General features: G+C 43.1%; 1 protein-coding gene across 1 annotated transcript in view; it reads left to right on the top strand.

Annotated features, from left to right (window-relative positions):
- Window positions 1-2919: 2919 nt before the first annotated feature.
- The window catches only part of slc35f1 (solute carrier family 35 member F1), a 66082-nt gene continuing 47725 nt past the window's right edge, over window positions 2920-21276 (top strand). The window contains exon 1 of the mRNA XM_064341248.1: window positions 2920-3361. Within this exon, the coding sequence (XP_064197318.1) occupies window positions 3231-3361 (131 nt within the window). The 5' untranslated portion in view covers window positions 2920-3230. The remainder of the gene's footprint in view (window positions 3362-21276) is intronic.

Genomic DNA, 21276 nt, shown 5'->3' with positions numbered 1-21276 from the left:
CACTGTAACCATCTGCCATAAAAAATTGTTATGTTTCTTGGATAGATATCTTTTTTATGATGTATAATTACACGCTTATGATCAACAGATGAAGCGCTCCATGGATCTTGTTTTTAATGGGATGTCTTCATAAGAGCATTTCCCAGCGACTGATGCATTAGTCAGTAGTCTGGTATAGGTTTGTAGAACAGTTCTGAGCTGAGAATCTGCAGGAACATGGACATCAATCTCCCCAGAAGAGAACACGAGGAATCTGAAAAGGGGCAAAGATGGGAGATCAAAGATTTCAGGTGATGTTTGCTTCATGGAATGCCTGCTGGAACTTGGAGCATATTGTCTAGTGTGGCTGGCGAACTGTTCTGAACATCAGATAATCAACTCCTACTCCAGATTTCCAGCTAGCTATTAACTTGAACGATGCACCTGACTAATTATCTTTTCTATAACATCCCAGTTGTCTGACCTGGAGCCTGTTGGACCAGCCATTTGGCAGGAGAAATGAATGCATACTGGTTTGAGCACGTCCACTGCCAGAGAGAACGTAATTATGCAGAGATTGTACTGCTCTCAAAATTGCCGTGGTTTGTTTTGATGAGGCTATTGCATTTTTAAAAAGAGCTTTTTTTTTCTACACGCTCTGGACTGGGATCGATTCCCGCGCTACGACGGGCCGGATAAATCCACCCAATTGTCTTTTGAGCCCCAGCACAAAGCCCCGTTCTGCCTTCTCCATGGCCTCTCACGAGTATCGGCGGCCCTTCGGCAGTCCCCGTCCGTAGCGGCTCACAGCGCGCGGAGCGTCGCCTTTATCTCGGTGAAAAGCAATCTGTTCTCGGCTAATTCCGCGTCTTCTCTTCTCCCGCATTCACCGCTGACCGCTTCTGTTCTGGAAATCTGCGGAAACTAATAAATCATACAAAGGGCCCATTGCCACGGCTGAATGTCATGAGTCCCGGCACTGTTATATTTTGGAATTTCTTTTCATTCACAGCGCAATCATTTGACTACAGAATCATCAACGACAGACACAGAGAGATGAGTGAAAACGGCACTGTCTGAGCATGAGGTTGAATAGCCTCAGGGAATATTGCAACTGTAAAATGTATGCATTGTGCTAAGTTTTGGATCTTTTTTTTTTGTTGCCATATTTTCTGCTGAAATATCTGGTTGACAGCTTTAACGTGCATTATCTTAACCGCTTTTCTGAATTTTTCTAAAACTTATCAATTAACAAATTTAATGGTTCCACATACTGAAAAGTAACAGTATTCCTCACAAACTTCTAGCCTGAGTTATCTTGTCTCAACCGTACTGCACTAATTATTATTTCATGAAGGGCATAAAATGCTGTTTGATTTCAGATACACTGGAATATGAAACATTGATGTTTCAGTACAGAATGTGAGGGCGAGGGAGATATTTTTTCTTCAAAACTGATTAGAACCACTGCTGCCCTCAACAGTTAAACTTCTGACAACAATTTGGAGCTAGCGGTTGCTAAGCGATGCGGTTCGGATGAAATGGTGCAGGGATGAACGTGACGAGCCAATGCCCTCGGATATATCAGACAGGGCTTCAGCAAAAAGCTATTCAGCTGTGAGTGGAGCTTAAACAGGTGGACTCAGCCACTCTAATGCAGTGCAATGTTGATATATGAATTAAAGAAATGTACATTCTGCTTCCTGCTCAGAAACTATGAGCTACTTCATGCTGATTCTCGTAGAAAATTAAGTGCTTTGGTATGCTTATATTCAAGAAAATTCCGTTTTTTAATACCATGGTTTCAAGTGGTTTTATATTATGACCAGTAGCCTACATATTTGCAGACAACAGTTTAAGCTGAGTGCCTGTTGTAGTCTGTGGGCCACTTTGATCTGAATGCTCAATGCATTCCTATGACAGAATACAGAGTCTTGCTTGGAAAGCAATCATGGAATTGTTAACAGTCATTAGACTTGTTAACACGTGTTGATTTATACAAACAGTGATATCAACTGCTGTACTATTAGGAAACGTGATTGCATTTCAAACTTAAGACAAGTCATTTCAAAGGACTGATGATGATTACGATTCCATTTTGATTAACTTATTAAAATTTGAGTATAACATAAAATTAAATTTCAATAAGCTTCCCCCCTCCAAAAAATACATAAACTGCTATATGATTGTATAGTGCTTCATATATTTAAGTATATTTTGTACATAATTTGGTACTTCCCTAAAGCAGCACTTGAGAATCACATTTATGAGCTCATGTGCAAAGGAAATAAAGATATAAAATAAATGTATCTTCAACTTTTTCAACATTCAAGCTACTCTTCCTCAGCAATATTTATTACTTAAAGAGTTAATAATAATAATAATAATAATAATAATAATAATAATAAATACCTGTCATCATTTACAGTGTGTCAGAGTAAAAAAAAATGTTTTAAAAGTTTAATTGTTTGGGAAAACCTTATTCACTTCCCTCACTGAATATACGTAAGAAAGCCTGTGCTTTTGAATAAATGTATGTGCACATGTAGGTTAGTTTTTGTGTCTGCTGTCAATGAAGACCCCGGAACCTCACTCCTGGACAACACAACCATTGTGTCATCCCTATTTTTATAATCAGAGTTAAGCTTTCTCCTCGAAAACTACAAAGAAAATATACATCATCATACTGATTTCCAAATCTGTAGAATTGAGTTCAACTTAGCCCCCCCCCGCTCGTTTTATTCGCCACTTTTTAACATAAAGATGCACAATAAACAATAATAATGATTAAACATTCCAATCGATTGTTTGATGTTGAGAGAACTGTAACCTGTGAAATAGGATGACATCAGCATATAGCCTACACCCCATTCCCCTCGCATAGGGCACCGGACTGACTTGCGTGAAATACCGCCCTCTGTCGGATTCGCCAGGCAGCTGCCAGCAAAACCGAAACGCCTTCCAGCAATCACGGCAGTCCGGGGCAGACGCTCAGAAAATGCACGTTGAAGGATCTGGAGATCCCTGCTAAGATCACCCGGGGAACAGGTGCGCTGTGCATGAGAACGCGGACGGCCACCCGCAACCGAATCGTCTTCGTCTTCTCGGAGGAATCACTTTCCTCCCATCTACCTGTGAACCATGGAGTGCTGAGGCTGTTGACTGCGAAGCTGAGCATTCGGATCTAGCCCCCCAAGCGGAGTATCCTGACCCCTCCGTTCCTGCTCGAGCAGAATGCGCCCTGGTGTCTGATGTTTTATTTTACTCCAATGATGATTCCCGAACACCAGAATCATGTTGTCACTACTATTGAGACCATTCCTCCCGAGACCATCACGGCATCGCCCACACTCCTGCAAAGGATAAAGAAAGTATTTAACAGGTAGGCTATGGAGACGTCAATAGCATTCCTTTGAATATTCCGGCATTGTGTTTAAATGCGATCTGTGCAAGGAACAGGTGGTGAATTTATCGTTTCTGTGCTGCAATACAAGATGCACTTTGGTGTCTGTGTGTCTGGGGGATTCATTAGAATTCATTTGAAAATGACCACTTTACGCAAGTTTAGAATGCAGGGCACGTTTATCAAAACGTCATCTTTAATCTACCGTAACACAACAGTGGGACAATAACTGCCAGTGTATTTCATTTTAAGACCACTGGCACAGTCTTATAGAAAATTTCAGTCTCAGTTAACTCATGTTGTTGAAGCTGAACTTGTGACATATTATAATTTGCGGTATGCACAATGGTCAGTAAAAAAAATAACAACAGTTTCGTTTGACATCCCAATTTAGCCTATCCCCTTTCACTACTCTAAGAGCTCTTCGCTAGTTACGGGGAATGCGGACAATAATACAACGTGAAAGTAATTGTATAATATTTCGATGTGCCACTGTCAGAAAGGATTTTTCTGTTCGACGGTGCAATTATTGTATTTTGCAGCTATTTTAGACAAAGGTGGTTGCAGGCTTCTATTCATGCATTGTAACAACACTTAAATAATTCCGTATTCCATGTAATTCATCTCGTTTTCATTATCTGATTTCCAGACTGTTGCGTTAGATTAGACATATATAGGCTACAGCTAGAATAATTATTATGCTGTGGCATATAGGTTAATATGGAATAAGAGAACTTCAAGTATATTGTTGCGATGGATGAAGGGGCGTTTTTCTTTCAATGGGTGTGATGCTTTTATGATATGCTGTATGTTACTGAAGATGAGCGAATGCCCTGATTTGGTGCTAGTTTATACAATACTGTCCTCATTGTTTCCATAAACTAAAAGGTCTTGGTTTTGCCCGTGACTTGAGAGCGCTTACAAGCAGACGCAGCCTACTTTAACTTGCAGTTGAGATGTATTTATTGTAAACATTCTCGCCCTGTGTACAATGGATTTTATAGATTTAAAACGAATAATAAACTTTCCATGGTATTCTCAATACAACACATAATCAGTAGCAGTAGTAACAGCCATGATGCACGTAAAGCAAAGCCAACATTGGCTGCATTACATTCTGCTGCTGAACTGTCGAAGGAATCAACGTGGAGAAATTCGCTGTGGCTTTGAAATCATACATTTAAAAATGGGTTTGGGGAAAATGTTGATCGGTGCATTCCAACAGCAGGCTATTGTAGGTTAAATTGCATTATGTTGCCGGGAGAGAGGATGATGAGATTGTAGGCACGGAGCGCTGAAAAGACAAACCCATGCAATACACACCACGCCTCTTTTGTCTCTTGGTGTGTGTCCCTTTCAATCACGAGTTCGCTTTGTGGTCCCTCTGGTGTGATTTCAAGCATACATAAACCCTGTACCCTAACTATCTGAAACCTGTTGGCCAGTTTCCGTAAATTCACGGCAGACTAATTTTTGACGTCTGATATATTCCGGACAGGTCGACGTATAAATTATACCTTCGGTGCGATACGTAAGCTATATAAGGATGTACACATTTTTAAGTCGTGTGACTCTTCACTTTTTTGTATCTGCATGCAAATTGCAGGATAATAATACTACAGTTCATCCAGTCGGAGATTACTAGTTGAGAAGTTATGGTTGACCATTTTAAGCATGTATATGCAGGGCAGTAGATGTCACTTAGAGTGTGCCAAAAAAATTATAATTCTTTATCACAAAAGGAGGCCTCGTGTTTATATCTTGAACCCATTGCGGCACGAGCTAATGCGCTTTGTGGAGAGACACCGATTCAAGGCTGGCTTTGGCTGGTAGCGGTGGCCCCAGTATCGCACCCTGCAGGTATTGTGTGTAAGTAAAGGAATTGCGTACCCCCCAGAGGGTCATGGTCCTGCTCTTTCAGTCTGTGTGTGTGTGCGTGTGCGCGCGTGTGTGTGCATGCATGTGCGCGCGTGTGTGTAAGAGAGGGAGAGACAGTGAAAGCGAGAGCGAGTGTGTGTTATTGTAGCTATATGTTTGCATGTGTTGTGCGCCTGCCTGTCCGTGCTTGTTTACGCATTTGTGTGCATTGAGTTCCGTGGTTCTCCACTGCGGAATTTGGGGGCCCGAGCAGACGAGGGCACTAAAAGCCGCGCTGCTTACGCAGACATGGAAGGAGACAGCTGGCAGTCCGTGCTCCGGCTCTTTGCCATCTGCTGCCCCCTTTCATCCGCAGGACTCCCCCTTTATCCCCGAGAACAATGTCCTGCGAGGCATAATCTCGGGCCTGGCCCGGATCGGGTGGCTCAGTGGGACGCTTCTGCAGCCGTCATTGTTGAGGAGAGGGTAGGTTCAACCTCCCTTGTGTGAGAGTGAGATCTTTTTTTGTCACTGGAACTGTTTCCAAGTACAACCCTGGGGACGTACTTCGGGATTACACACCCTGTCTGAGGGAACTGTACGTGGCCGCCCTCAGAAAGGAATACTGCGCATCCTGGCAACTGCCAGGAATATATATACAGCACCAGATGCTCGCCTCTTTGACAAAGAAGCAGACTCTGCTGAGGATCCACAGTAGCTCCCAAGCCAAGAAATATCGGCCAGTGTTCCTAAGCTTCATTCAGCCTTATGAGCGAGAGCCGGGTGTTCTCAGCGCAGAACATAGATGTGTCTTGTCATTTGAGAAAAGCGGTTGCCAGGATGTCTGAAGGCCTTGGGTCGTTCTAGGGTTCCTGCACTGTTTTTTTTTCTTCAAATTCTTATATTGGGGGCCAGAGAAACCGCACAGTGCTTGCACTGTTTCACAGTGCCATGGAAAAGGAGCAGTGTGATTTCCCTTAGGTTACGCCAATGACATTTTTTTCCTGTTTAACAGATGGAGAAAAGAAATGCCAAGTGCCATTTTGTACTGAGATAGGACACCAGGCAGGCATTTTCAGTAAAATCAGAAAATAGTGGATGGAAAATTAGCTAGTGGTTGCATGGGTGTGTATGTTTGTTTACATGTGTGTGCCTTTGTGTGTGTGTGTGTGTGTGTGTGTGTGAGCGTGTGTCTGTCTGTGCATGTGTGTCTGTGCACTGACATGAGTGTAAAGTTCACCTTTTGAACTTCCATTTGTTGGAAATGTATGCAACATAATAGCAGTTCATATTGTAATGAACAGAATTTTGTCAATATGGAAATTCTCTCTTCCTAATTAACATTGTTAAAAAACATTTATTACATTTGACAAAGATCAGTGAGGATCAATGACAGTGTCTAGAGATTTTATGGGGCTCTTGCAACCAACGTAGCACAAGTTAAACCCCTTGACCAGAGAAGTGGAAAAGCTTCTCCTAATCTGTGAGATAAGGAACAGCTGTTCCAGTTGTAATGCAGTTCCATGGTCTAGGGGTTTAAACTTGAGTTTTCAACCCCTGCCTTGGTTGCAAGGAGTTTGTTTCTCACAGCAATATAATAACTTTGCTAATGCTCATAATGAAATTGTTTAAAACTGTGGATCACTTAATCGTTTACACATTGTAAGCATTTTCCATAAGCAACAGGTGGCAGAGTCGGATAACTTTATTCAGTGACCATGGTAGATCATGAATAATTTGTGATCTTATTCAGATTATTGGTTGGCACGTCTGAACAATAATGCTATGTCTTACAACGGATTTTCAAAATATATATTTACATGGCAGTAAATTGTGAGATATGTGCAGATATATAGATGAGCATGACTTTGCGATGGCTATAAAGGAATTTACCCAAAGAATGAAACCAGTCTTTTTAAGGGTCATCTGTATTTTCAACCTCAGGGCACAAATGAATAAGGCAGTAACAGAACAAATGCATTCTGAAATGGTTAACAGAGGCTACATCCAACTCACTGAAGCTTTCTTCATGAGTAATCTTGCAAAGTCTTTTTTGCGCCCTTTTTGACTTAGAAGATGTATGACTCAGTCCTTTCTGTGGTAATAAAACTGGACCATCACTGTAATTACCTTACTCCTGCTTATGGCAGATAAAATTTAGGATGTACAGACACAGTTCTCTCACAGTCTTACACCGAATTCTTCATTTTGTCCTCCCTGTGATTATGTTTGGTGCTGACTCAGTCTGAGCATTTTGTACTGGATAAAAGCTATTTTCCTTTCAGCTCTTCGGCTAAATGCAGATAAGGTGAGTGTTGTATGGAGAAGTCAACAGTTAAGGTGTCCTGGCTGGAGTCTATGATAGTGTCTGTTCTGAAAATGGCTTGTTTTACAGGCCTATGTCCTGCAAAGAATAGTTGTTCACATTTGCCATGAAGGAACATTGAGTGAATGAAGGTGTGGAATTGGACAGTTTCCTGTTTTCACTGTCTGATGAACAGAAACGGTGGTTTTGGCAAAGGGAATTCTTCCTGGGTTTTTTGTTAGCTGCTCTTGAAAAATAGATTGTTTAGCCTGCTTAATAAAATTATGGACAGTGGTTGTACACAATATTATTAAGTATATGTGGTTTCAACTAATTACGCACAGTAGGCCTACTTGTACAAATACTTAATCTGTTGAGGTCGCATATACTTAATAATATTGCGTGCAACTACTGTCCATAATTTTATTAAGTAATTTCAATTATTCATTTTTTGAGTGTGGTCAGAGCATTACAAGGGGGAAGTACCTTCAAATAGATACAGAGTTTCTAGATTGGTTTAAAAACCAACAGCCTTTATTGCTGAAATTAGGTTTTAATTCTAACATTGCGCATGGAATGCAGATGGAAACACAGGCACAGCTAACTGATATATTAGAACCGCTTCCAATGAACATCTATTGTAGTCAAAGAATTTAATTAGAATTTAATCATAGAGTCTTACCCATCACTACCTGGTATAGCCAGTTAACTGTCACATATATTATTCAGCCTTCGCATGTGATAACGGGAAACGTCATAATCATTATACGCGTGCGCTGCCTCCGCTCTTGTCGCGAACCGTTATTAACATTTAGCGGATTCTTCTGCCTGGCAACAGGGAAATAATGCCTGGAATTTAGGGGGGGCTCATTGAGAAGAAGGGTAGGCCAGGGAAAAGGACTGTGCCATTGTGCGGGTGCATCCAAGCCATTCACAAGGCCAGGAACACTTCCTGGGTCTCGCTGCGCAACTTTGTCCCGGTTTTCTCCTCCCCCACGTTTCAGATCTGGGGGACACTTGGGTGTGAAATGAGCGAATCCTCGTGTGCGTTAGATAGAAGTTCTTATCTGAGGTAATCGCGTGCGCAGGGTGGTAAGGAACGCACACGCAGTTTTGACGAGGCGCGACTAACAGCGCGCGCCGAAAGTTGAAAAGAGTGCCTCATGAATCACACAGGGCACATGCGAGCAGCGACGATTACCTGTGACGTACTGTGTTAAAAATAGAAAAGCCACACTTAGTTATTCAAGTCCTGACATTTTACATTCGCAATTATTTTCAAAATAAATTTGCTGGAGAACATTTTCTTTCTTTCATTCAGTTTTCCTGGCATTTATATATAATTTAAAAATGCTCACTTTTATTATATGGTGTTGTCACTGTTAAATACAGTGTAATTATACAAAGTGTACAGAACCTTTGTCATACCCTGGTAAGGCTATGTACTGCTGGTTAATGACGTTGTTAGTGGTAATTTAAAAAAATGAAATCCATGGTTAACTTGAGTATGCAACCTCCATTTCTTTCAAAGTTAAGGTAAAACGATAGGTCAATGTGCAGTACTGAAGGATCTTGCAAATCATAAAACCCTGTCGTAAAATGGCCTGTCTAATAATCTGTTTTTTTATGTGAGCTGGCAGTAGTTGGTGGCAGTTGGAGCTTAATCATCGACTCTAAATACAAATTTTAAACGGGCCCATAACTAGGACTCTTACAGTTTTGTTTTTTGTAGCTTGATGAAATCAGCTATCTGTCTCTGTTGCTTCTCTCACCGAGTACATAGCAAGGTAAACGACCTTCATGAGATTAAGTTGAGGTTCATATAAAGATAGACTATGAAGAGTGAACCAATTATTGTTGAATTAAATGGATTTGACTTAATAACCTGAAACCATTAACCAAGTCAGGCACTTGCCATCTGCTACTGGTAAACTTTCACATGTCAGTGACAGCCTATCCTGAATATGGTTTAATAAAGACAGGCAGGGATTAGTGGTAGCCGTTAGTGGTGCTTTTGTGAATCAGTGTGCAGTTGTTTTGTTAGCAGTCATTAAGTGATAAATGTATATGGTTTAGGTTCTGCAACTGGATGATGGGTAATAGGTGCTGAACAGGTGGCGTCTTGAGAAGGCATCACGTCGCTGGAATGTAGTTCTTAAAATCTGTCCACAAAAGCGCAGGGTCTTAGTCATAAAACTCTTGCAATTGACTCAGCTGGTACTCAGGGAAGCCTATCTTGTGTTAGCCGTGGGATTGCTTTCTGAACTGAATAGCTTCTGCCCACTGTCTGCATTTATGGAAAAGTGTATTCTCTCAGTCCATTTATTCAGTCATTGAAGGATGCTGCTTTTCCTAGCACTGTTACTGCACGCAGTACACCAGAGGTGCACAACAAGGGCCGATCTGTTTTCGGGATTTTGTGCCAACATCTGCTCTTAATTATTTAATTAGCTCAATCATATCTTGATCTGACATTTGTATAAACAGCAGCTGTGGTTGCAGACTGCAAGTGTATCCTAAAGATTTTACTGTAGAGCTGTCGGAGAACTAAAACTGAGGTAATTGGACTGAACAAAAACCGACCAAAACAGCTGATGACACTGTAAGCAGAATCATTTCCTTTGGCGGAATGATTCATTTTTATTAACGTAGTAAAATTCATGTTTCGGTAGCGTGAGCCATTTGTTTTCTTAATTGTTCACATCCACAATCTCTGTGTTATTGGATAAATGCATTTCATAATTTCATTAACAACGAGAACAAGAAAACGCGTGCATTTCACAAACAGCGTCTGCTTTACATGCAGATACCCAGCTGCCGTCTCGGTTTTCCCTGCAGAGAAACTCATTTTGTGTAAAGTCCTTATCCGCGGGGCAGAAAAACCGCGCCTATTAATAACAATTGTTTAGCGGCTATGCGGCTTCTTTCTCAATCCGAGTGCTTTAGATGGAACGGATAAGGCTCATCTGAGCCACCGGCAATGTGTAGACCCGCGAAGTCTATCCCAGCTTAGGGGCCGATCAGACATGAAGAATGTTTGTTGATCCTAAAATGCCACACCCCCCCCTTGCCTCCGCTGGATTTTTCAGCCCCCCCCCCCCCCGGTCACGCGGCAAGGGCGCTGACTAACCCAGAAAAATTATGGCATGCAAATTTTTGATTGCCGCTTCGCTCCTGATTGCATTACCCTGTGCAAATTCAAATCTAGTGCTAGATTCCTTCCTGGAATATATGTGTAATCAAGAACCAGGCCCGCTGATGTGGTGGCTTATTGAGCGCGGTTTCTTGGCTCGAGTGGTCTCTGAAAATCCATCAGTTTATTGTACAGCAGTAAAAAAAACATTAATGCTTTGGTAAATTCTCCAAATGTTGTTAAAATGATCCTGAACTGGAATTGCGTGTTTAGCCTGGTTTATCAGCATGCCACTCAGTGGCAGACTCCGTAGGCACTGTCAATGCACAGGAGGCAGTCCAGATCACTGATACAAATATATTTTTGTGATTGCAGCGATGGCCAAGAATAATAATGCGCCCATCTTCTATATATCACGGGAGAATTATTGCACAACATTCAAGAATTCTTTTCGCTACGTATGCCCAAAGGGTACATGGTGCCACCTGGCCATGAAGCAGCCTCTGTCCAGAAAATGGGACGTAAATAAGAACAGGAATATGTTATCAGCATGAGCAGAGGTTTTGCCGTTCCCAAGTGACAGCCAGCTATTGTCACGGTGACCTAAGCTGGTCTGGCCTTGGATGGTCTGGGATGTTGGTGATTAGAGCTCTTGAAGAGTAGTCAAGCTAGTCACGCAACCCTCCGCTCCGCTCTGCTATGCAAGGCAATGGCTAAGTTCTGCTGTGCCACAGAACATGGCGAGCGAATACAGGCAGAGAATACTCTTTAAAGTGTAACCTGGGAAATTCGATGACACAGTGAAACCCAGTGAAAGTGTTTGGTTGGCCCAGTAAACTAACCAGTCTAGCAGACCCTAAGGGCCAATAACTTGGTGTGCGCTTAGCACATTTAGCTTAGAACTTTTCTTGGAGGACTTTCCCCCCTAGATATTTTAACAATGAATTCTTACACTATTTAAATATGACTGTTATAATTATAACTATAATTGTAATGACGCAAAAAAGAAAAAAAACTTCTGTTCTTTCATTTATTTTCATTTCACCGATCAATGTGTTCTGTGTTAAATGAAGGTACCAAACTGAGACTTAGCATGCGCTGTCTCGTCATAGAGACAGGGCCATAGTGAAGGCGGTTAACATGCAGAGAGACCATCATTACTCACCTGCTCTGTCACTTTGTGCCACAGAAGCTGATTGGCATGGAGGACTGCATGTGTTCTACCTGTTATACGTCTATACCTCCATTGTCTTCTATAGTAGTTGACAATCACATTGTATTTTTACATCAATACTGGTTATTAGGCCTCTAAGATAATTGGTTAGTGTCTGACAGTTAAAACACACTATATACACCAATTTGTGCTCATTTCTAGCACTCTAGAGCCCATGGTTCTTTTCTAATTTTAGTACTCATTCCTGCACTGTTACAAAGCATTCTTCAGGCAGGATATTTGTACCTAACATAGGTAACATTTGATTAAGTGTTTTATATCTCATCTCAGGATAGGACACTGTGTCGATTCAAGATATGACTCCCTGTCTACCAGCTGCATACCTTGTCTCCGTTCTAACTGATGTCTAGTTGCTTAGAGATAATGGAAATATTACACCGGGAAGCTGGCATTTCCACGTCTTGTAAACATGTTGAGGAGATAAATCTGAAAAAGAATATTGGCAGGATATTTGATTCTGGTTGTCCCCAGTGTTTCTAGCCAAGTTGTGTTCATAGTCTGGGTGGTAGTGAGGTCTGTGAGACTGATTCTCTGAAAGATTGGAAGGAGAGCGAGAGAACAGCATCACTGCTTTAGGTTTAATTAAAATGGCTGGATCGCCTGTTCCCTTCCCGCTGTGGAAATCACTGGCCGTTACTGATGCAGGCAAACTTCTCTACGCTAGTACTGCAAGGAACCTTCCCTATCTTGTCTGGGTGTTTTTGATCTCGCCCACTGTAACATACAAATATCCTGACGTTATCTTCAAAAGAAGGACTAAGACTACCACTGATGAAGGTCCTGCAGCAGTGGTCTGGCGATTAAGATGGTATAACCATTGTCAGTGATGCGGTTACCAATAAATTTGATGGACAGAAAGAGCTGTGCTTAACATCTTGGACATTATGTTCTGTTGTCAAAACATCTTTAGACGCACTGATTTACGTACTGTAGCTACCAGAATGACATGACAAGGACAAGGGGGAAACATAGAATGGGGAAGTCGCCATAGTGATAAATGGTCCGTAGAGAGACCTTATAATTGAATGCAGATAAACACTATAATATCTGTGCCATCACATTACACTCTAAGTAGGTTGATAGCAGATTACACAAGTTGCAATTTAAAGTATGTGAAGTGGAACGCTTTAGTCAGTGGTTGGAACATCATGGCAAATGAATTAAGGTTGAGTCTGACGAGGTGTGTCTTTGGGGTAGTATGGATGGGTTACAGGCTACCGAGGGCATTGTGATGCTGGCGGGTATGTCAAGTGACAAAGATGGCCTATTGTATTAAATGCCTAAGACTAAAAGTTTGTTTCCAGCCAATCAGCAGTGTTCTCTGAATCAGTGTGGAAAACATGGTCTGGTGATTTTCCCGGCATCAGTAAATTAATCAGCCAATCAATCATCTGTGTAGCGGATTTGACGAAGCATTTGTCACAATGCGCTTCACAGTTGTACCCTGGCCTAAGCCTCCATAAATCATGCAGTAGGCGGCAGTGGCATGGAGAAATTCCCTTGGTGGCTCACAGGATTAATCCTTTGGAGGAACCAGTCTCAGCTGTGGGGGCCTATCTTCCTCTGGCTGGCTCTGAGCGGGTTCACAGGGGACACTACATGGCCAAGTGAATTTCCAGTCTTGTCTAATCAGTTTGAGGCTGGCTGGATGAAAGCATCTAGAAGCCAGAACACTGCCGACCTTTCGGACATTCATAACTTCCACTGTCCATTAAGGGGAGGAATGCGTAATTCGGGTGGATGTACAGATGTCCGAGGATGGCAGCGAGCCAGATCTTAAGTCAGACGGAGAAACCACGCTCTTGTTGTGCGCAGTGCAGCGAGAGCAAACAGGAAACGTTTTCAGGGGTATTAACAAGTGGGTGGCAGGACAAACGTCCACTTTGTCTCCACGCTGCGTCTTACTTTGAACAGACTTTCTAGCATTTTAGTGGGCATTGCATTATCTAGAAGAGAGAAATAGATTTTCTTAAATGTGATTCATGAAAAAAAGTGATGCACTGGTTCACCGACTGCAGTTAGTCATTTAAAAGTTCTGGTCGTAAATCTCTGCTGGTCAGGGCCCAGGCATGGGCTGGCAGAGCTTTATTAGCCTCAGTGAGCCTTGTTCCTGTCCGTTTCCCTTGCACTACAGGTCCATTGTGCCTCATACAGAAGTTCCCAGAATGCCTTTGGTGCTCGACATCTCCCGACTTGTGATTTGTAACAGAAAATAAAATGGCGTTTTGCCCACTGAGGAAGCAGGAGAACGGCGTGGCTCTCTCGGTTCGTTGTTCCTCTTTGGCGCCGTGGGGACGAGCGGCCAGTTTTGACATGCAGGGCGAGTGAGCAGTCCTCAGGGACCTGCGAGATTTCGGCTGTCTCCGTTGACGACCCGGCCCCCGCCCGTGCTGAATTGGGACCCTGTGGACGAGAGAGCGGGTCGGATCCTCGCCGGCTGCATCTAAGTTTCTTCTTGGTGCGGTACCCCTAAACTGTGCGATTATTCTCAGATGATTAGCTCTCTCTTACCCCAGCGCTCTCGATAAAGTGACTCCCCGCACCTCTCCCCGGCTAATGAGGTCGGGTCTTAACGAAGTAGGTCAGTGTTTCGGAGCAGCCACAATGGACGCGCACCATTCCCTGGGAAACGAAGCAAAAATAGCTCTCTCAGGAACAGGGAAAGAGAGAGAGAGAGAGAGAGAGAATGAGAGAGTTAAAGAGAAAGATGGAGGTAAAGAGAGAGGGATTGAGTGAGCGGTAGCTTATCTTCACCCCCCTCCTCGTCTCAATGAGGACTTGTTTCACCAAACCTTCCCCACACAGAGTTAATGAATAGTGGTGTTTGTGAAGAAGTGATTCCCCCCAAAACACTGCCGCTCTCCTCCCAGGGTCCTGAATGCAGGATGGAGCGAACAAAGAGGGAGTTTGTAGCCGATGCGATGAGATCACACATAGGATGCCCTATCTCTTTCTGAACCGGTTTTTACAGTGCCGGACTGTGGTGTCTGAGCATGTGTGTTTAATTGGCCCATGTCCTCAGTCAGTTGGGAGCGTGGACACTGGGGTGTGTATCCCCAAGTCAGCTACGTATATGTATCACACTGTTGCCTGCCAGGGCAGCTGCTGCAAAATCTTCTGCAAGGGCCTGTGCAGGTGAAGCAGCTGGTGCAGACAAATCACGGGGCATCCAATTGGCTACAAGAATCTGCTGAGTGATCAGGCAGAGGAACCTCTCTCCCTTAGTGACAATATCACTCACCTGTACCCCAGCAAAGGTGTGTTCTGGGTTCAGCGGCAGGTCACATTAAAGAAATAAATGGCACAAGTGGCTTAATGGAAGAGCCGCTCGGTAGCTCTGCGTGATCTACGAGAAGTGGATTCTATTTACCTGCAGTTCCTTTTTATCGTTTTGGGGGTGACTATCGCGGTGAATTACAGCTTGAATTTGGTATATTATCCATCAATGCAAGTGAACTGCTCAAGCGTACAACAGCCCCACACCAGGGATTTGTCCTATGCATAGATCCTAGACCATCACGCCACCCTTAGACTTGATGATTGGATGAAGGAACATCATTCTATTAATAATTAACTTGAAAATGCGCTGACGATCGCGTACGCATTCGCTACCTGGGCAGTGCGTAGCACTGAGACAGACAGATGCTTGTAAGTGCCCGGTGAAATAAGCGCCTATCGATCGAATCTCCCGGCTCAGTCCAGATTGATTGGGACGGGTATATTTTCTCGTCTTTATTCCGTCTCTTTTGCGTGTGCGGTAGGTATGGGGGGGGGGGGGGGGGCAGGGGCCGATTCCTCACAGTCAGCGCATTGGCCGTTGTCAAAACAACTTCCCTGTAAGTTTGTCTCGCAGGTCGATGTCAGAGGTTGTTTCTGTTTTAATAGCCTGGGTGTCTGCGTTCGTTTCTGTTAAAAGCAGAATAAGGGGAGGGCATCCGGATCACCAGATTAAACTGGAAGGGAAAATTGACTATCCCAAATGCTTTCTCATCGTAGCTGTTCAGCGGCTGATGTCTTCCAAACTGTATGCACCTTCCATTAGCAACACTTGTGCCCCGAATGTCCTTTTAATGTGCCATTACAGGCACGAGCTGGATTATAAACCATGAAATATTCATCCGATAGTCAACTGCGTGCGTCGTTACAATATTTCAGGGACAACTCCAGCTTTCCAGAGTAAGTGGGTTTTAAGTATAAGCCAGCTTCCTTATACCTTGCCTGAGAAAAGAAACTTCCTCAATTAGGATGTCAAGCTGGATGTCACGTGTCCCCCCTAAAGAAAATTGTACCCTGCGCGACACTGCCCACATTCCGACTGTAACCACGACGATGAAACCTTTAAAACTAGCGTCGCGCGAGCGGCTTGCGAAGCGCAGTCGCGTCGGAGAGCTGCAGGGGAAGGTAATATGCGGCGCGGCTCAGCGAGCTGCCGGCGCGCGGATTAAATAAGCATCTTCTCCGAAACCGGGCGCGGAGATAAAGGGGGTCTCCTTGAGGCTGAAGCGGCACAAGGCCGGCCCCCGTCTGACAGGAGCGGAGACCGAGGGTGGGGGGCCCGGGGGAGCGACGCGGCGGGGGAGGGATGCCGATTCAAGTGTTCTTCAGCTGCTCAGGTTGCCGGATACAGAGGTAGGGATGGGCTAATCGCGTTATGCTAACAATGGAAGTGGAGGAGAGGGGGGGATGGGGTGGGGGAGCTCAGCAGGTTTCAATATGGATAGGCCTTTAATATGGAGAGAGACAGAGACGGCCACTCTAAAACCTTCCGCAAGGACAAATGAGACGAGAATGCTTCAAGGAAGAAACATTGAGTGTTGCTATGGGAAATTGTGAACCCAGACAAGAGTTACTGTTTATGCTGAAGGCATCCAGTGTGTTTCTATGAGAAAATATAATCAAGGGAAAAGTATTTGGCTTCACGTACCGAGCCTTTTGTTGATCGACCTTGTAGGGGCCTTTGAGTTGACGTTGGCTATTCTTTGTACATCTAATATACATTCAAGAGGCTTGTCCTTCAAATTCCACATTTGCGGAATTAAAAGTTGCACATTTGTGAAAGTGCATCAAGATATTATAAGGACGTAATTAAAAGCCATTTAGGTCAATTTATGTGAATCAAATGTCAGAACCACTTAAATTTAATTGAAACAAACATTTGTAAAGCACTAAATGTGGAACCTGTAATCAATTAACTTAATATTTTAAAACAGTCCATAAATGATTTTTTCCATTCAGCATTTCATAAATAATAAGTATGTTTCATGCGCAATTGCATACCAGACTTAATGGGGCCTCTTCTTAGCTGACTGAAAATGGCAAAAAGTGTTGCTTTCTGTATGACTGCAATGGCCTTCAGTGTATAGACTTTTGAAAAAGTGCTTCTTCATGATGGAAAAATACATCTTTGCATTGAATACAGCACCTAACATTTCCAGCAATGAGACAATAATTTCACGTTATGATTGAAATGTGCGTATTTGAACAGTTGATGTGAAGTTATTGTAAAACAAAGTTAAACTGTAAAGCAATGAGCAGTCCTTTGGGTGTATGGAAAAACATTTTCAATGGCTTGGAAGAGTTATTAAAAATGACTTTCATGCTCAAAAATGCCATTCACTGTGTCCTTTCAGTTGGCCAAAGTGTAGGCTAGTATAATGGTTAGGGAGCTGAGCTCTTAACAAAGGTTATGGGTTTGATTCCCAGCTGGTATCTGAATTGCTGAATGAAAATATTCGACAGCATAAGCGAATTGCATGTAAAAAATGCATGCTGTGCTAGCAGCACTGGATAAGAGTGTACGCTACATGCCCAAAACGCAATGTTAAATTCAAAGCTACGGTTATTTTTCTGTGAATAGATGGCAGATCTTCCCAAATGGCAAGATCTGTGAAATGAAAAGGCAAGAAACAAGTAAGGTTATCCTCTCAAAACATGGCATATTCTAACTATTAAACTGTATATCCTGGTCTGTGCGAGCTCACACACAGATATACACCAGCTAACTGTGGTACCAAGCTGCATAGGTCTGCAAGATTCTCGCTCTCTCACAGCTTGTGTATGCATCACTTGGTGTTGTGGGGTCTTCTCATGCATTAGTGCCTCAGAATATGAAGAGGCAAGTGCAGTAACAAATGGCTACAATTGGTTTATTCAAGCAAGTTTCCTCGCTTGGCAGGAAGTGGAGCCAAAGTCTGGACAGCAAGCCAGCTTCAGAACTTGTTTACTGCGTGGCTGTGGACCGCTAGCCAGCTTCAGAAACTTGTTTACTGCGTGGCTGTGTGTGCCCAACTGGAAGGGGGGACGTATTTGCGGTGCTCGAGGGAACAGTTTGCCTTGGCAGATGCTGTGCTGTTGGTTTTTAATGGTGACAGATTCTTTTGTTTGGTGACAGATTAAAACCTCTTGTTTATCGTCTCTTTCTTCAGAGACGTACTGCTGTTTCGCTGTGACAGTCGCGCTGGTTGATGTCTTTCTCTTACCCAAGGAACGCAGGCTTGTAGATGCTGAAAGATAAAAGTGACAAACCGGATAAAGTTTTTATACCAGAAAACAATTAGCTGTTTGTTTTTTATTATTTTTTTTTTACTTGTTTACTGTGGGTGGACAGTTTTATTGACTTAAGCCTTACAAAAAAATTGCCGGAAAATGTATTGGAGGCTTTTTATGTGGACTACAGTGTAGGCGTACCGCCACAGTAAGCTGATTCATTCTTTTGCACTTTGTATGTTTTTGGAAAATTTCTGACAGCGTGAACCTCTTAACTTAAAATATGTAACCAAGTGTTGATACATTTTGAATAGCGGTACAGTTTTGGGAAGGAGTAACATTTGATGCAGGAGCTCTGTAAAAAATACAGTAAAAAGTGTTGTATAATCTTTTACATTAAGAATGAATTTATGGTCTGCTGTGTATAATTGTGCTTCACCACCCATAGTTACTGTACTTTTACTGTAAGTATTGGCTGCAGGTGCAGTATTAGAAGGCTGCCAGCTGAACTGCTTATGGATTAGTTTCCCTTGATTAACATTAGGTACATGTGATTCTGAGCAACCTCACTTGAAGGATCTCTTTTCAATTTTGGGGGGACAAGAAATTTTCTTTCGGTTTCTTTTTTTTGGGCAAGGTGGGGGGTGGGGGGTGTACTTTAACAGTACCACCCAATACAACAGGATAATATTGGGGACAGGGTGTGTTTCATGTTTTCCCAAAGTTGGGGAAAGGGGCGGACCCCCCCCCCCCCAGTTTCCCTCCCGCCACTGGGATTACTGTCCATGTCTCCCTCACCTTATTATGAATAATGAATGTTGACTAAGATAATTTAATGCCTGCAGGCATTCCATTGGGCGAAGATGGTTGGGGGAAGGAATTGGAACAGACCTTGCCATCACTGCCGGTATCTCAGCTGGAGAGTCTACTTGGGTGAAGCAGTCATGACTTGAGGGAACAGGCGAGGCCTATGGCTGTGGTAGCCTGTATGCAAATGCTGCTCACTTCCTCCCTCTGCTACGGTGTTTGTCACCGATTTCTTCTGGCAAATCTCAGTATTGACCATACATTTAAGTCTCTCATGCCAATTACCGTTGAATTGAACCTTGATTGCTTTTTTTTTGGATTAGAAAACAGGATGTGCTTGGCTGAGTGATGCTCTTACATTCTTAATTAGATTCTGCGGCCACAGAGTTATAAATAATATTATATAAATCGGCTCTGTAAAGCTAAACATTGTCAGTGTTGATCACTTGAGCGTGTTTGTATTGTATTGTTATTATTTATGTATTTACTTGGCGGGTATCCTCACTCACAATAGAACTTAAGGTATAGAATACGAATATCTAAAGAACAGTATTTCATATATGTTACAGACACTCAGTGGGCACTTTATTAGTTATACCTATCTAGTACCAGGTAAGACCCCCTTTTTCCTCTGGAACAGCCTGAATTTTTGTGCCTTGGATTCAACAAGGTGATAGAAGCAATCCTCATATATATATATACTGTATATGCTGTATATACCTAGATGTCCGTCAATAGGAGATGCTCTGTTAGGTGCATGTTTTGAATTCCCAGTTAGAAAAATGCAAATTGCATAAACATATTCCTCAGATTACACTGGGCACTGCCACTACCTACTGCCTTCTGGCCTTGAGAATAAGGCCCAGTGAATAGGGAATGAAGAATACTGTGCTATGCTGCCGTATGTATGTTTCCCTCATACTTAATAATACAGCAGACAATGTGTGGTGAAATAAGTCCTTATAGAGATGTGGAGGGCAGAGGAAGATAATGTAATGCTTTCTCTTTCATTCCCCCTCTCTTTCACGTTCACTCTCACATTCTGTCCCTTTTGCTCTCTCCTACCATCTCTCTCTCTCTCTCTCTCTCTCTCTCTCTGTCTATCTGTCTCAGACTCTCTCACTCTGTCTCTATTGCTCTCTCTCTCTCTCTCTCTCTCTCTCTGTGGCTCACCTTCTGTCTCTCTGTCCCCCCCAGCATCTTTCTGTCTCCATCTTTCTCCCTTATTCCTCTCTGTGTCATTCTTGTCTCCGATGCCACTCTCAAGTGGATGGGTGGAAGCTGAGGCAGACCGAATGGAAGCAAATGTGAGACACCCGCAGACTCTCGATCCAGTTCTCATTGTAGTCTCCCTGTCCGGATATGAAAAATCCCTGTCACAGGAGCAGATTTAATGAAGCCAAAAAAAAAAAAAATGCCAGCACAAAGGTTTAGTCTGGTGCGGCCGTGATGTCCTTGTTAGATTTGTCCTTTATGCAACACTAAAACCTATTATGTCTCACCTTTCATATAAAAAAAATCTCCCTTTCATTTTCTTCTGTTTAGGGATTCATACATTAGTCCAATGACATCTGTCTGAAATCTGAGGAATTACTACCATCATATTTTTCCAGCAGAGAGGTCCAGTGTTGTTCATTTGAAATATTTATGAAGGCAAAGTGCAGGAGTGGCTCTTTGTTACAATGCGGGATTATGTTCTTTATTTATAGACCGGGGCGACTGTATTCATAAAGCACCGGAGTGAATTTAGCAGACGTGCCATTCAGCTGCAGGGTCCGGCTAAAAGAATGATTGCGAGGGGCACTTCGCTGGCGGAACTTGTGTCGCCTCGTGTCGGGCGAGCGGGAAAGAGAGGGGTTCTGAGCGCGGAAGGTGTGATGTAACCTGCACAGCTCCGTGTCTCCCTCCGAAGCTCCCGAGCGGGCAGCGGTAGGCTTCTGTCCCGTTTGCTTAATGTGTGTCCCGGCCTCGGTGTCAAGGCCGGGTCCCAATTGACGGTATTTTAGCGAGAAAAAAAACCTCTGACACGATCACTGGATTGAACCGCGGCCTTGAGCGTGTGACACTTTTGC

Source organism: Anguilla rostrata, chromosome 6 (genome assembly GCF_018555375.3).
Source record: "Anguilla rostrata isolate EN2019 chromosome 6, ASM1855537v3, whole genome shotgun sequence".
Classification (NCBI taxonomy): domain Eukaryota; kingdom Metazoa; phylum Chordata; class Actinopteri; order Anguilliformes; family Anguillidae; genus Anguilla; species Anguilla rostrata.
Note: the sequence above shows the minus strand (reverse complement) of the source record. Positions and strands in the feature narration are given on the sequence as shown.